Source organism: Zea mays, chromosome 8, assembly GCF_902167145.1.
Source record: "Zea mays cultivar B73 chromosome 8, Zm-B73-REFERENCE-NAM-5.0, whole genome shotgun sequence".
NCBI classification, from domain to species: domain Eukaryota; kingdom Viridiplantae; phylum Streptophyta; class Magnoliopsida; order Poales; family Poaceae; genus Zea; species Zea mays.
Genome location: NC_050103.1, coordinates 15,285,755 through 15,301,997, shown reverse-complemented (window position 1 = coordinate 15,301,997; position 16,243 = coordinate 15,285,755). Strand labels below are relative to the sequence as shown.

General features: G+C 49.4%; 3 protein-coding genes across 4 annotated transcripts; 1 reads left to right on the top strand and 2 right to left on the bottom strand.

Annotated features, from left to right (window-relative positions):
- Positions 1-1,325: 1,325 nt before the first annotated feature.
- Positions 1,326-16,046, bottom strand: LOC100192076 (GTP binding protein). 2 transcript variants are annotated; one of them, XM_008656048.3, is made up of 3 exons: positions 15,659-16,046; positions 13,747-15,489; positions 1,326-6,807 (listed from the first exon to the last, which is right to left on the bottom strand). In XM_008656048.3, exons 1-2 carry the CDS (start codon positions 15,723-15,725, stop codon positions 13,949-13,951), a joined length of 1,608 nt encoding a protein of 535 aa, XP_008654270.1. In that variant the 5' UTR covers positions 15,726-16,046; the 3' UTR covers positions 1,326-6,807; positions 13,747-13,948.
- LOC103634833 (probable LRR receptor-like serine/threonine-protein kinase At3g47570) lies at positions 2,379-6,466 on the top strand. The gene is made up of 2 exons (XM_008657423.3): positions 2,379-5,552; positions 5,660-6,466. Exons 1-2 carry the CDS (start codon positions 2,729-2,731, stop codon positions 6,037-6,039), a joined length of 3,204 nt encoding a protein of 1,067 aa, XP_008655645.1. The 5' UTR covers positions 2,379-2,728; the 3' UTR covers positions 6,040-6,466.
- Positions 6,816-11,619, bottom strand: LOC103634832 (probable LRR receptor-like serine/threonine-protein kinase At3g47570). Its single transcript, XM_008657422.2, has 2 exons — positions 8,063-11,619; positions 6,816-7,961 (listed from the first exon to the last, which is right to left on the bottom strand). Exons 1-2 carry the CDS (start codon positions 10,839-10,841, stop codon positions 7,582-7,584), a joined length of 3,159 nt encoding a protein of 1,052 aa, XP_008655644.1. The 5' UTR covers positions 10,842-11,619; the 3' UTR covers positions 6,816-7,581.
- Positions 16,047-16,243: the final 197 nt, after the last annotated feature.

Sequence of the window (16,243 nt, the reverse complement as noted above, 5' to 3'; positions counted from 1 at the left end):
TGAGCAACGCTCCTGACGGCCATGACAAAAGATTTTGCCATGACTGTCGTATTGCCACCATACGAAGATATGGTTGCTTCATAGCTCATTAGGAATTGCTTCGGGTCTGTGTGACCGTCATACATGGGGAGCTGGGGTGGCTTGTAAGACTGTGGCCATGGTGTAGCCTGCAATTCTGTTGAGAGAGGAGAAGCATCATCAAAAGCAAAGTTTCCATGATGAAAATCTTCATACCAGTCATCCTCATTGTGGAAGCCTTCCTGATGAAGCTCTCTGCGTGGAGGCCTTCGGCTTTGATCATCTTGAACAAGATGACGAACCTCTTCAGAAGCTTCGTCTATCTGTCTCTGAAGATCAGCTAGACGAGTCATCTTCTCCTTCTTGCGTTGCACCTATTGCTGAAGGATCTCCAGGTTTTGGATCTCCTGATCCAGGTCATCCTCCGGAGGTGTTGGACTAACAGCCTTCCTCTTCTGGCTTCGGGCCTCTCTAAGAGAAAGGACATCCTGATTGGGATCCAGCGGCTGTAAAGTACCAGCTCCTGTCGCTGAAGCTTTTTTCGGCGGCATGACGAAGGTGATGCTTGCCGAAAGTGTTCAAGACTCAAAAATAGAAGTGTGTTCACCGGAGGTGGGCGCCAATGTTGGGGACTTGTTCTCAAATACTATAAATCAAGAACAAGGCAACACAAAATGTTAAATATCAAAAGGTCCTTCGTCCTACAAATCATTATTTCCTTTCGGACATAGTGAATTTAGGACGAAAGTTATGAAGGTCATACCTTCATAATCATAATAGAAAATGAAGAACATTTAAACAAAATATAGAAAGTGACACAATTATTGTAAATATTATTATTATTCTATTTCTTCTTTTTATTGCTTATTTGAACAAGAATAAGTTACAAGTGTACCTTCGGTTTGAAGGAGAAAAGTACAGGCGTGACGCAAAAGTGAATGCCCAGTCAGCGTGAACAGTACGGGGATACTATTCACCTATTTATAGACACGGGTCACAGCCCATGCAAAATTACATTAATACCCTTTACATTTATCAATAACTCTATGATAATTCTTCGAGGTCTAATATGGTTTTTCATCTTTAAGTCGGTTTCCTTTTCCGCCGCTGTCCCGAAGCTCTTCTACACGCAGCTTCGGCTTTGCGCCAACCTTCGTGTTCTTTGTGCTTCTTCATACCGTGGCTCTGATCCGAGTCCGAAGATACCTGTTAATGTACTTTACTCCAGAAACATTGTTAAATCATGTTTTTGAGGTCCTTCGGAAGCCGAAGGCCCCCAACAGTGACGTTCACAACGACAAGAAGGATTGAATTTGATGGTTTTCATTATCCATTGAACTTGCTTTGCAATACAACATTCTATATCTTAGGTTACATAAGGTACATCGCTAGAATAGAAAATATATGATAAGAAAGACACGTCAAAGAGTAATGCCAAAACTAATTAAAAGATGTGGATCAACAAAAAGGACCGCATGTTTTTTATACCAAAGATGTCGGCACAAATGGTGTAAGATGATTAAGATATATTTTTTTTATCGTCTAAGACTCTTTATTTGGTACTTTTTCTAGCATCAATTTTTACATATTGTTTGAGCTTTTAAAACGATATCGTTATATATGTTTTCTTTGAAACTATGCTACATGTAATACTCTACGGCTAGTAAGATTTTTAGCCTTATATGGGTTATCCTTGGCATAACATAACATGTTTATGGATCCGGAGACAAGGGGGCGAGCAATAAAATTTACTATATATTTATAATGACACAATATGAAATATAGATTTTTTTGTTAAAATAAATTTGTATCCAAGTAAAAAAAATCACATATTTTAAGCATAAAATTTGTCGCAAATTTCAGCCCAAAGTTGTCAGTGGATAGTTGATGTGCACGTCAAATTTTGTGCTTCACCTTGAATATATAACCATCTAAAACCAAATACATTATGATCACTTGTCGATTTGATAAAAAGTCTTGTCAAATTGTGTAAAAATTTCATATATAAAATAGTTTATGGATTATTAAGGTTAATGGACACTCTTCTGGTCTCAACTGCAATCACGAAGAGAGCCTTTTAGCTACAAAACTTATGAAGACACATCTACGAAATAAATGGAAGATTATTTTGTGTGAAGTTACTTCATAATCTATATTCATATGGAATTGATAGCTATAATCAACTCTCGTGATATAATCAAAGCTTTTAATTTGAATGATCATCGTAAAAGCAAATTAATTGACCTTTGTTGGAGTTAATTAATATACAATTATATGGTGTAAGTCTTTTTTTATTAATTTATTATCTATGCTATACGTAAATTAGTATGCACATGTTTATATATTCTATAATATTTTTTTATCTTATAATATTTGATGAATTGTTCGACCCCTTTTATACTATAATCCTGGCTCCGCTCCTGGCTGCCGTAGATGACTAGTCAATTTGTTATTGAATTGGCTAGTTTTTTTTTAACGAAGACAATCGGAGCCGAGTGGGCTAATGAATTTCATTTCTTTAAAATCTAAATGGATTCGACGTTCGATCCTGGTAAATGCATGTAGGTCCCCACCACTTTGACAATGCAGGCGCACACCTATATATTTAGAGCAGCTCGCATACCATCTTGGAGCGCAGCGGACCCTCTCCGTCTCCGCACACCCAGTCAATCACCCAGTCAGTCTCAGTCAATACTCGACGCCGGCTGACATGGTAAAGCACCGAGACCCAGTGAACCTGCTGGTGCTGTCCGCCTCCATGTGCCTGCTTTGGACTCTCGCGGCGGCCACACAGGCCAACGACGAGGCCGCACTTGACGCCATCAAGGTCGCGGCGGTCCATGGCGGGCCTGGCGGCTATGGAGACGTACTTGCCTCGTGGAACGGTAGCGCAGGCGGCGGCGGCGGGTACTGCAGCTGGGAAGGGGTGAGGTGCCGAGGCAGCGGCAGGCGGCGTCGAGTGGTGGCGCTGTTCCTACCCTCTCGCGGGCTCACCGGCGTCCTCTCCCCGGCGGTTGGTAACCTTTCGTCCCTGAGGCTTCTCAACCTGAGCTCCAACGCCCTCAGCGGCGCCATCCCCGCGAGCCTCGGCCGCCTGCGCCACCTCCGTGCGCTTGACCTAAGCTACAACGCCTTCTCCGGTAAGCTCTCCGCCGCCAACCTAAGCTCATGCACCAGCCTGGTGGACTTGCGCCTCCAGTCCAACCACCTCCGCGGAGGCCTGCCCTCTGAGCTCGGCAACAAGCTCGCACGCCTCGAGGAGCTCATACTGTTTCGAAACAACCTCACTGGCACCGTACCGGAGTCCATAGGCAACCTGTCGTCGCTTCGTGTCATGTCCCTCGCATTCAACCAGCTACAGGGCGCCATCCCTCGTAGCCTCGGCAGCATCGTAGGCCTCACGAGACTTGACCTCGCCTTCAACTACCTCTCCGGCGAGCCCCCACGCTCTCTGTACAACCTGTCGTCGCTGGAAAGACTGCAGATCCAAGCGAACAAGCTCAATGGTACCATCCCCGCCGAGATCGGCAGCAGATTTCCCAGCATGTCGATCCTTAGCCTCTCTTGGAACCAGTTCACGGGATCCATCCCCGCTTCGCTCACTAACCTCACGACGCTCCAGCGGGTCGAGCTCTCTGTAAACATGCTCCACGGGCGCGTGCCTCCGGCGCTGGGGAGACTCAGAGGTCTGCAGCTCCTGTACTTGTTCCAAAACGAGCTGGAAGCAGACGACAGAAACGGGTGGGAATTCATGGCTTCCCTGTCAAACTGTACCCAGCTCCAGGATCTAAACATCGCCGACAACAGCTTCACAGGGCGGCTGCCAGGTTCGGTAGGCAACCTCTCGACGACGGCCCTGCAGATCCTCCGTTTAGAATACAACGACGGGATATCCGGAAGCATCCCCTCAGCCATCGGCAACCTGGCCAGCCTTGAACTCCTCGGTCTGGGGTTCACGTCCGTCTCCGGCGTGCTTCCGGACAGCATGGGCAAGCTAGGAAACTTGGCTCGGTTAGGTCTGTACAACACTCAGGTGTCAGGCCTCATACCGACATCCATCGGAAACCTCTCGAGGTTGATTGAGCTGTACGCGCAGCATGCCAACCTGGAGGGCGCAATTCCAACGAGCTTCGGACAGCTGAAGAACCTAATATCCCTTGATCTAGCTAATAACCGTCTCAACAGTTCGATCCCCGCAGAGGTTTTCGAACTGCCACTCCTCTCCAAGTACTTGGACTTGTCGTCTAACTCGCTGTCAGGCCCTCTTCCTCCTCAAGTCGGTAGCTTGGTGAACCTTAACAGCATGGATCTATCTGGAAACCAGCTATCCGGCGAGCTACCTGACAGCATCGGGGAGTGCATCATGCTGCAGGGGCTTTGGTTGGAGGATAACTCATTGGAGGGGGAGATACCCCAGTCTCTCAAGAATATGACGGATCTACTCGCACTCAACCTGTCCATGAACAAGCTATCCGGCACTATTCCAGAAGGCATCGGTGCCATTCGCAACCTTCAGCAACTGGATCTAGCACACAACAACTTGTCAGGGCCGATCCCAACGTCGTTGCAGAACTTGACATCACTGTCAGAGTTAGATCTGTCCTTCAACAGTCTACAAGGCCAAGTGCCAGAGGGAGGAATATTCAGGATTTCCCGAAACTTTTCAGTCGCCGGGAACAGTGGGCTTTGTGGCGGCATACCTCAGCTTCGTTTACAGCCATGCCGCAAGAACTCTCTGAAGAAAGGAAGCAAGAAGAGGCGGGTCAAGTCTCTTACGATAGCTCTAGCAACAACATCAGCGTTCCTGTTTCTGGCCTTTATGGCACTTGTCTTTGGGTTGATCTACTGGAAGCGCAGACGACAAAGGGTCAAGCAGAGCTCGTTCCGGCCACCAATGATCGAGGAACAGTACGAAAAGGTTTCTTACCATGCATTAGAAAACGGAACCGGCGGGTTTTCAGAGACCAACTTGCTCGGTAGAGGAAGCTTTGGGACAGTCTATAGATGCTCCTTTCAAGACGAGGAGGGGACTACTCTTGCCGCGGTCAAGGTTTTCGACCTCGAGCAATCTGGATCTAGTAGAAGCTTTGTGGCCGAGTGCGAGGCGCTGCGAAGGGTGCGTCACCGTTGCCTCATGAAGATCATCACGTGTTGCTCGAGCATCGACCGCCAGGGCCGGGAGTTCAAGGCTCTGGTTTTTGAGTTCATGCCAAATGGTAGCCTAGGTGACTGGCTTCATCCAAAACCTAGCACTAGCAGCATGCCCACAGTGAGTAACACTCTTAGCATCGTACAGAGGCTCAACGTTGCTGTAGATGTCATGGACGGTCTGGATTACCTTCACAACCACTGTCAGCCACCAATCGTTCACTGCGATCTCAAGCCAAGCAACATCCTTCTCGCACAGGACATGAGTGCCCGGGTCGGAGACTTTGGCATATCAAGGATCCTTCCAGAGATTGCAAGAAGTAACACCCTGCAGAATTCAAGCAGCACAGCTGGAATAAGAGGCTCCATCGGCTACGTTGCTCCAGGTGACTGAAACTATACGTGTGTTTGGGTTTCTATTCATTGTTCCTTGTTTCTTGTATAAAACTGGTTGGTTTTTGATCGATTCTTTTTTCCGTAATATATATAACAGAGTACGGTGAAGGGTCTTGTGTTTCGACTCTTGGAGATGTTTATAGCGTGGGCATACTGTTGCTTGAGATGTTCACGGGAAGGAGCCCAACTGATGAGATGTTCAGAGGATCATTGGACTTGCACAGGTTTTCAGAGGATGCTCTCCCAGAGAGAATCTGGGAGATAGCCGATGCAAAAATGTGGTTGCACACAAACACCAACCATGTCGCCACAGCTGAAACTGAGAACTGCTTGGTTTCTGTCGTCGCTCTCGGAGTTTCTTGCTCAAAGAAGCAGCCAAGAGAGAGGACGCCGATACAGGTCGCAGCCATCCAAATGCATGATATCAGAGATTCCTACTGCAAGTTTGCCAGATCTCTTGTCACAGAACTCGAGTAGCAGAAACATCTCTTGCTTAAAATACGCTTCAGCTGAATCATCTTACTGTTAGTTAATAAATCTTGTGCTTAGTAGTTCAGTTAGTTGCTACGCAAATTATTATGAAGGAATCTAAGTGAAAAACATAATACATCACTCCTTTCTGTGGAGATTGTTCATTAAGTTAGATGAGTGACTCAAAATCATTGTCACTCCTTTAACAGTCTGCATATGTTTACATTTGAAGCACCGGAATAGCAAAACAACAATGTCCATGCCGGAGTCGATAAATCACGGCTTCTTCCGCATTCTTAAACTTCCACACCGCAAATGATGCCTAAACCTACTGCATCTAGGTAACTGTGTAAGAAGCCTGAGACCGTGTATACGGCTTTGTTTTGGTACTCTAATCTATATGTACTGAGAGTGAATACTAGAGTACCCAAAAGTGGAAATGTGTGTACGAACATAGTGTTCCAATTTTGTAGCCCTACAGAATCACATTTCAGCGCACTGGCAAACGAGTGTTTGAAGTAGCAAAAACAGTAACACATGGACCTCATAGAGAACAAGCCGTTTTTATTTAGGTTCTAGATAAAAATATCCATATCCTTGTTTAATCTAATAAATAAAACTTTGCCATTCCACATTAAAAGGTGTAGAATTTAAGTGCTCCCACCACATTTGTTTGTTTCTTGCGCAACACATTAAATAAATTTGGATATCGGTACGCACCTTGAACTCCCAATTTCACCTGCTAGGAAAACGTTTTCACAGCTGACTGATGATCTGATCACAAAGAGTAATCAGTCGGATAGGGAAAAATCGCTCTCTCAGTATTATATTAAGAAAAAACTGAAACAATGGTCCTATGCGAAAAAATTCCAAAACCCCGTCTAATCTGCAACAGACCAACCGGAGAGTGGTGCATAAGACATCGTAACCCGAGAGCGGATGGAACACGAGAAATTTTTTTAACAAAGTTTGGAAATTCACTCTCAAAGGAGATCGAACATAGAACTATAGAACTTTGAGATGCTACTCGAAAGCCATTAACAACTAGGCTAGACCACTAGAGTTCTTTTCGCTATCATAAATATAATGATTTTATTATATAGTTTATTAAATTTAGGATGCTTTGGCTCTTTAAAAGAAACTAGAACCATATATAATTTAGGACAGAGGACATAACAACAAATACAAATGTGTTGATTTTGCATTTCTCATAACTATGAATGAATTTTCTAAACCGTACGAAGATTTAGGAAGTGTTTGAATGCACTAGAGCTAATAGTTAATAACTAAAATTAATTGGAGACATCTAAACACGCTAGCTAATAGTTCAACTATTAGCTATTTTTAGTAAATTAGTTAATAGCTAGCTATCTATTTGTTAGCTAGCTAATTCTACTAGCAATTTTTTAGCTAACTAACTATTAACTGTAGTCCATTCAAACACTCTCTTACTTCAGAGCTGGACATCCAGCTTTGCTGCTTCGGATTTTGAACACCGAAAATCGATCAGAGCAAGATGCTTGTGTGCCCACACCTCCATTCAACCAGCTAGCTGGCAACCCTGAGGTACGCGTCTCTAATCGCACGCATCTCCACAGCGGCATCCCGCATCGCCACCCGCTCTCTCGGCTGCTGCTTCGAGCAGGAGACGCCGAGCCGGATCGCTGAAGCCAAGCACTCCTCGCTCCGGCTCCTCAACGCGGCAGCGTCTGCAGGATCTTTTGCGGTGGCTTCGTCGTGCTGCCAGATGGACGGGTCGGCTATCTCCGAGGCTCTGTCTGGGAGGGCAGCCTCGGCGAAGCGATGGAGGTCCAACGAGCCTTGGAACACGCCGTCGGTAGGGCTCCTCCCGGTGAACATCTCGAGCAGCAGTATCCCGAGGCTGTAGACGTCCCCAAGAGCCGAGACAGATCGACCCTCGCCATACTCTGCAGCGTCATTCAGGTTTCAGACATCAGTTGAATTTGGATTCAGATAGCTAGCTAGACATGGCAGAATGGAAGCTAAAGACGGAAGGAGTCTCTGTTACCTGGAGGAACATAACCGATCGAGCCCCTTAGTCCAGTGAAGCTGATTGAGTTTAGCAGAGCTTTACTAGTGTCGTCGGAAAGGATCTTCGATATGCCGAAATCTCCAACCCGAGCGCTCATGTCTTCCGCAAGCAGGATGTTGCTCGGCTTGAGATCGCAATGGATAATCGGTGGCTGACACTGGTTGTGAAGGTATTCCAGGGCATCCGAGACGTCCACAGCGATGTCCAGTCTCTGGGCCAGGCTGAGCGTGTTGTTCAGCGGGTGTGCTCCAGATGCCGGATGCAGCCAGTCGTCCAGACTGCCGTTGGGCATGAACTCGAAAACCAGCGCCTTGAATTCCTGACCCTGGTGGTCGATGCTCGAGCAGCAGGTGACGATCTTCATGAGGCAGCGGTGACGGACCCTCCGCAGGGCCTCGCATTCGGCCACGAAGCTTCTGGTAGACCCGGACTGTCGTGCGTTGAACACCTTTACAGCCGTGGTGATGGTGTTACCAGCCTGATGATCATGCAAAGTGCATTTGTAAACAGCGCCGTAGCTCCCTTGCCCGAGCAAAGCCGCCTCCGAGAAACCACCGGTTCCATTCGACAACGCTTGGTACGAGACCCTCCCGAACTGTTCATCGATCGCCGAGGAAACGGGTTGGCTTGCCTTCCTCTGTCTGCGGCACCTCTTGTGGACCAGAAGGACAAGAGCAGCTACTAAACCTAAGCATCCAAGCGCGCCGAGTGATGCGAGAGTGACCACGACCGACCTTGGCACCTGCCTCGCGTTCTTCTCCGCGGCAGCCTCGGAGCATGGAGCTAAACGTAGCTGAGGGGCTCCGCCGCAAAGCTCGTCGTTTCCATGGATTGACAAGGCCGTTGCGTTCGCGAAAACACCCCCTTCTGGCACTTCGCCCTGGAGATCGTTGAAGGACAGATCCAGCTTTGACAGCAGCGTCAGGTTCTGCAGAACTGCTGGAATCGGACCCGAAAGGTTGTTGTGTGCTAGATACAGCTGCTGCAGGTTGCCGATACCGGCCAGAGCGTCAGGAATTGCACCAGACAGCTTATTCATGGTCAGGTTCAGCAAGCCGAGACCTTTTAAGTTCTTCAGGGATTCAGGTATGGTTCCCTCAAACGAGTTGTGATCCAGCAGCAGCCGATCCAGTGAAATGCAGTTCCCGATACTGTCAGGTATGCTGCTCGACAGCCGGTTTCCCGACAGAATCAGCTGGTTAAGATTTGCCAAGCCGCCGACTTCCACTGGGAGTGGACCAGATAGCGAGTTGTATGACAGGTCTAAGTACCAGGAAAGCCGAGGAAGCTTCAGCACCCCTCTGGGAATCGAACCGTTGAGTGCATTTGTTGACAGATCAAAGACGAACACGTTCTTCAGGTTTCCGAGGCTGCTCGGAATGGGTCCCTCTAGGTTTCCGTAGTATGCGTAGAGCCTGTTGAGCTGTGTAAGGTTTCCGAGCGAGGGAGGTATGAGGCCTGACAAGCTGGTGTTGTAAAGGCCCAGTTCAACCAGGTTTTTCAGCCTCCCAATGCTCTCCGGGATCTCTCCGGAGATGGAGATGTTTGCCATCTCAAGTAGTTTCAGACCAACCAGATTGCCGATGTCCGATGGAATAGGCCCAGAGATCCTGTTGTCTCCCAGATAGAGAGTTTCGAGAGCCGTCGATAGGTTGGCGATTGAAGCTGGCAGCTTACCACCGAAGGAGTTGTTGCCAAGGATCAGGTTCTGAAGCTGGCTACAGTTTGCCAGGGAAGTGATGAACTCCCACCCGTGGCTATCGTTGGCTTCTAGCCGGTTGTTGCCCAAGTTCAGGACAGCGAGGCCTTGCAGCTTCCCCAGGGCAGGAGGCACGTGCCCGATGAAGCCATTTCCGGAGAGGTCAAGCTTCGTGAGAGCGGAGAGGTTGGAGACCGAAGGCGGGATAGCTCCGCTGAACCGGTTGCCAGAGAAGCTAAGAGTTTCCATGCTGGGGAACCTGTCGCCGATGTCGGCAGGGAGAGTTCCAGACAGCATGTTGTATTCTACCCCGAAGTTCTTGAGCGAGGACAGGTTGTACAGGGACCGTGGGAGCACACCCGACAGGCTGTTCGCGAAGAGGTAAAGGGACTGGAGGCCTCCGATGCCGCCAAGCTCGTGGGGCACCGGACCATCGAGCTGGTTCTCTGTCAGATCAAGGTACTCGAGGGACGAAAGGTTACCGAGCGATCCTGGGATGGCGCCCGCCAGGCTGTTGTTGGCCAGCAGGAGCCCCCGAAGACTCGAGAGCTTGCTGCCGAGCTCGGCAGGGACGCTGCCATGGATCTGGTTGCTGCTGAGGCTCAGCACCTGTAAGCTGACGCAGGAGCTGAGGTTGGCGGGCAGCGTACCGGAAAAGACGTTGTAGCTCAGGTCCAGCGCCTGCAGACGCGCTAGGCGGCCGATGGCCGCCGGGACCTCCCCGCGGAACCAGTTAGAGCTCAGGTTCAGCGTCCGCAGGGACGTCAGGTTCCCGATGGCCGGGGAGAGCGCGCCGGCGAGCCCGTAGGAGGGCAGGCTCAGCGACACCACCTGGCCGCCGCCGCTGCACGCCACGCCTTCCCATCTGCAGACGCCGGCGGTGCCGTTCCAGGAGGCCAGCACACCGGAGCCGCTGCCAGCGAGCTCTGCCTTGAAGGCAAGTAGAGAACTGGCATCATCGCTGTCGCTGGCACCACCGTGCGCTCCCCAGGAGGCCATTGCAACCATGACGAAGGTGGCAGCAGGCAGCAGCAGGCTCATGGCACGCAATGCCATGGTGGTGCTGTGCTGGAGCCTGGAGAGTTGCCACGAGCTGGCTGTTGTTCAGACGAAGGCCTTGCCTTGTACTTATCCAAAAAGAAAAAAGAAAAGAGGGTCTAGCCTTTCTCAGTTAGAGTCAGAGCATGGGAGCGAGCAACTTGCTGTATTTATTAACGATAATGATGGGAGCGTGCTATAATGCATGCAGCATGCAAATGCATCGCATCTGATTCGCGGTCTAGTGGTGTGGTGATGGTGACTGGTGAGACGTCGCTGCACGCTGCCTCCTTCGATCTTTGACCTGCATGCTCCAGCCAGCGTGCGGCGTCGGTCGGCGCGAAGGTCAAGGTCATGCAAACCTCCACAATGCAGTTCAGGGGATGGAACCTTCTTGTTTCCTTCCTTATGCTGGATGCTGAGTGCCACTCCCGTCTCCAAAAGGTCCCACACGGACAAAGAGGACGGTCCACCATTTGCCTCTCCAGATTTTACGGCTGCAGAAGCCTCGCTCGAAGCTGCCTGCGTGGAGGTCCAGGGAGGCTACTCACACGTCCAGCGGCTCGCTCATGCGATCTCACAAAATCCATCAGCTGCAACCTATCGCACGTAATCCTGTTCAGCAGCCATGCACTTGCTTATGTTGTCAGACCTTCTGAAGCTATCTGCTGCATCATGTGCTGGCAACAACTAGACACACAACCAAACATAGCAGATGAAACGAACAAATATCATGTCATGGGCATCATAGGGAGCGAGACGCAACAGCCAGGCTAGGATAAGGCTAGAGAATAAGATTGAGATGAGCTGGGATAAGGCTAGAGAATAAGATTGGGATGAGAGAATTGTGGAGAGTTGGTTAGTATAAGATAAGTCCAAGAAAGTAAGAGTTAGTTGAGAGTTTGTAGGAGAAGTTGGTTAGCCATAGGGCTATTTATAAGCCGCATAGCAGCAGGGAATAAATCAAGCAAGATCATTATCAAACCAATCTCTCTCTCTCTTGCAATGACCCTCTCAAGCGCCTAGGGCTGCTACCCTAGAACCAAGCCTGCGGCAGAGGGGTATAACCTCGCCGGAGAAGACAGCTATCCCCATTAGTTCCACAATTATTTTGTATTTTTGTCTTAAATAATAAAGGTAAGCCGAGATGTAAAAGGCTTAACCTTAAGTTGTGTCAGGTAAGTCTATGGCAGCTCGAGGACGAGCTGGTCCTCAAGGGAGGGGGAGATGTCATGGGCATAATAGGGAGCGAGAGGCAACAGCCAGGCTGGGATAAGGCTAGAGAATAAGATTGAGATGAGCTGGGATAAGGTTAGAGAATAAGATCGAAATGAGAGAATTGTGGAGAGTTGGTTAGCATCAGATAAGTCCAAGAAAGTAGGAGTTAGTTGAGAGTTTGTAGGAGAAGTTGGTTAGCCATAAGGCTATTTATAAGCCGCATGGCAGCAGGGAATAAATCAAGCAAGATCAATTATCAAACCAATCTCTCTCTCTCTCTTGCAATGACCCTCTCAAGCGCCTAGGGCTGCTACCCTAGAACCAAGCCTGCGGTAGAGGGGTATAACCTCGTCGGAGAAGACAGCTATCCCCATGGACCGAAGGTCCATGACACCTGGTATCAGCTCCAGGTTATCCTCACCACCACCAGCCGCTCATCCCTCACCACCACCAGTCGCCGCGCCATTAGCCGCCGCAACGCCCTCCCACCCGCCCTCACCAACTCCAGATGCATTCACTCGGCTCGAAGAGAGTTTTGGCCGTCTCGAAGAGAAGTGGGATCAATTCGTTGTGATGTTCCACCGCTACAAGGAGAAGACAGAGAAGGAACTCCAAGCAGCGGTGCGGCTTCAGGCGGCAGCGCGAGGGTTCCTGGCACGCCGCCAGGTACAGTCCCTTCGTGGGGAGAAGCACCTTGCTGTGGCCTCCAGGGCCACCCCATGGCCATCATCACATGAGCAGGCCATGGTGCGCCTGCAAGCCGCAGTGCGCGGCTTCCTTGTTAGGCGGGCGGTGCGGAAGCTGCACTTGCTGATCAGCTCATCGCTGCACCAACTCGCACCCTGCGCGCCCAACCACCAGGTCTCGTCTATACTTTTTGAACCCCCTGCAGAAGTCGAGTTCTGGGTATGCAGCCCCCCTGCACGGCCAAAGAGGGTCGTCTCCTTCATTCGGGCAACTGCCTTGGTGCTAGACAGACCCAACATAAGAACGGGCTGGTTCCTCCTTCACCTTTCATCCAACGTGAAGTCCGCAGTTCAGCTCTTTCCTTGGGATCCAGGAGGACAGGAGGACATAGCTGCAGTTCAAATTTATATTTTAGTTCCACAATTATTTTGTATTTTCGTCTTAAATAATAAAGTTAAGCCGAGATGTAAAAGGCTTAACCTTAAGTCGTGTCATGTAAGTCTATGGCAGCTCGAGGACAAGCTGGTCCTCAAGGGAGGGGGAGATGTCATGGGCATCATAGGGAGCGAGACGCAACAGCCAGGCTAGGATAAGGCTAGAGAATAAGATTGAGATGAGCTGGGATAAGGCTAGAGAATAAGATTGGGATGAGAGAATTGTGGAGAGTTGGTTAGTATAAGATAAGTCCAAGAAAGTAGGAGTTAGTTGAGAGTTTGTAGGAGAAGTTGGTTAGCCATAGGGCTATTTATAAGCCGCATAGCAGCAGGGAATAAATCAAGCAAGATCATTATCAAACCAATCTCTCTCCCTTGCAATGACCCTCTCAAGCGTCTAGGGCTGCTACCCTAGAACCAAGCCTGCGGCAGAGGGGTATAACCTCGCCGGAGAAGACAGCTATCCCCATGGACCGAAGGTCCATGACATATCCGTATATATACTTCAGACTACAAGCATGTAAAAAAAAAACAGTACTTGCAATACAGATCCTATATTAGATATTTGAAGGGGAAAAACATACCCTGGCACTGAAAGTCTGAGCAAAAGTTACTGAGAAATCATATTGCCAATGAATCTATGCTGATGATTCTTTTTAGCCCAAGGTGCAGCCATTGTGATTTAGACACCCATAGAAAAAAGAACTGTTTTTCTTTCTTTCAACCCATAAACCTATATGGACAGCATCCCCTGCTCAGATTATAGAACAAAGACCTGGAAGCAGACTATCTATGAACATTGAATAGTCTTGAACGATGATCCAATTTTAGATGCTTCCCTGCCATACTTGCCGAGTCATCTTCAGTGGCAGCCCCGTCCTTCTTCATGTGCATAGCTTTCACCAGTATCTTGGTCCTAGGTTCTGGAATCATCCCTCTAGACTTCATTGTTGTGTAATACTGCAGAGCCTCATCGAGCTTGCCTTGGGAATGAAGACCATGAACCATAATAGTAAACGACCGCTGATCTGGGCCTGACCCTCTTCTCTCCATCTCATCCCATATCTGTTGCATCCCCTTCTCATATTTCCATTTGATATAAAGGTTCAATATCAAGTTGTATATATCAGAATCCAATTTGCAGCCGGTTCGCTCCATCCTCTGCATCAAGGCAATGACATCTTTGGGTTTCTCAGTCGTCTTCAGAATGTAGGAGTATGTCCTATTGTTTGGAGGGCAGCCCTTTGCTTCCATGTCATCCAAAAGTTCATAAACTTTCTCCATCCTTTTTATCTTACACATGTATTTTATCAAAGTGTTGTAGGTAGCCACATCGGCTTGACAAAGCCGGTCATTCATCTCACCAAAAATCTCAAGTGCTTCTGGAATCTTTTTCTTGAAGCACAGCTGGTCGATGATACAATTGCAAATCGCAACATCAGGATTGATCCCTTTCTCCCACATCTGTTTGAACAGCTTCACCGCGGCACTAATTCTGCCATTTTTGGCCAATGCGTTTATGAACGTACCAAAGGTGAATAGGTCTCGTTCAACCTTAGATGCAATGATATCATTCCAAATCCTTTGAGCGTCCCTCAGGCTTCCCTTGACACACCAACCATTTAGTATAATGTTCCAGCTCTTTGTGACATGCGGGAACTCATCTTTCTTCTCACGGAACAGCGCCTCCGCCTCCTCGACATGCTTATACCTGCACAGCGACATCAGTAGTATCTGGAACCCGACCAAGTCAAGCTCAAACCCGTAATCCTTCCTCAAGTAGAACACCTCTATCGCCTCCTGCACCTTGTGCGCACCAGCGTACCGGTTCAACAGCACGGCAAACATCTTATTCGTCACGACCACCTGACGTCGCTCCTCAGGAATCTCGTCAAACAGCTGCCTCATGTGTCTGACCTTCTTCATCCGCCCAAGAATGTCCAGCATCTCGGTGTAGGCCCTTGACCCGTGGGCATACCCCGGCAGGGTTGCCGCCCAGTTGAAGAATGCCAGGGCGACCTGCCAGTTGGACCGCTGCTTCTGGAGGACCATGAGGATAATATCCTCATCCATGTGGACCGCGAACTGATGAAGAGCACCGCTGAGATCCGTGTTGTCAGCACTGGTGGACTTGAGAACCTTCAGTACCTGACTGGCGTAGACGTCCGGGAGACATTCTGACATGCCGGCAGTGGTGTGGCAGAACCTTGGTGTCCCAAGAAGCTTTCCACTCTGAACGACAACCTGGCGAAACGGTGAAGGCACGAACGCCTCTGCGGCATTGCGTCGAACGGTTGGTGGGCCAAGAACGCCAAGCCTCCTGAGAACTGCGCACAAACACCAGCATCGGCAGCGGATTAGTCCCCGTCTCCATAGAGCAGAAATTGGAATATTTTGCAGTTGGACAGAGGATTCCATCGCGTGAACGATGAACTCGTTAGATAGTAGAGTTTCCTCGGGCAATGAGAAGAGGAAGGAGGTGGACACGATGCGTACCGGTAAGGGGCTTGCTGAACCTGCAGGCAGTGGCGAGGATCGCGAACTCAAGCAGCGGCGGCGGCATCGTGCTATGCGAGGGCTAGGGCCAATTGAATAGTAGTGGTACACTTCCAGTTCCAGACAGTAGTCGGTGGAGGGCTGGAGGCGGAGGCGGAGGTGGCGGCCTCGAGAGTAGAATTCCCCGAGTTGGTTCGTCACTTTTCCACAGACTGGAGCAGGCCACGGCGATGCGCGGGCAGCGTGCGTCTCAGTTTTCGAGCGGGCGGACGGCGCTGGTCGACGGGCGATGGCGGCGCACAGTCACAGACGAGGAGACAGGGAGAGGGGAGCTCTCGCTTTGCTCGGCTACCCGGCTCGGGCCTCAGGTCCAACGTCCGAGATCTCTGAACAGAAAGCGGGATGGACTGGTGTGTAGAAATGGGCCGGCCCGCTGCAGGAGAGGTCGCATGCTGAAGTGTTCCGTACATAGCCCACCAGACGTCCAGAGAAGGTGGGGGTGGGGCCCACGTAGCCTGACTACCGGAGGAGAAATTTGTTATTTTGCCACCCTCACTTTTAGGTTTATGTTATTATGTCATCTCG

Bases quoted from the DNA above. Each gene is read 5' to 3' on its own strand.
- LOC100192076 (XM_008656048.3), bottom strand. From the start codon at position 15,725: ATGCCGCCGCCGCTGCTTGAGTTCGCGATCCTCGCCACTGCCTGCAGG. The intron at 15,490-15,658 runs GTACGCATCGTG...GTTTGTGCGCAG, and splicing joins GTTCAGCAAGCCCCTTACCG to TTCTCAGGAGGCTTGGCGTT.
- LOC103634833 (XM_008657423.3), top strand. From the start codon at position 2,729: ATGGTAAAGCACCGAGACCCAGTGAACCTGCTGGTGCTGTCCGCCTCC. The intron at 5,553-5,659 runs GTGACTGAAACT...TATATATAACAG, and splicing joins CATCGGCTACGTTGCTCCAG to AGTACGGTGAAGGGTCTTGT.
- LOC103634832 (XM_008657422.2), bottom strand. From the start codon at position 10,841: ATGGCATTGCGTGCCATGAGCCTGCTGCTGCCTGCTGCCACCTTCGTC. The intron at 7,962-8,062 runs GTAACAGAGACT...ATGACGCTGCAG, and splicing joins GATCGGTTATGTTCCTCCAG to AGTATGGCGAGGGTCGATCT.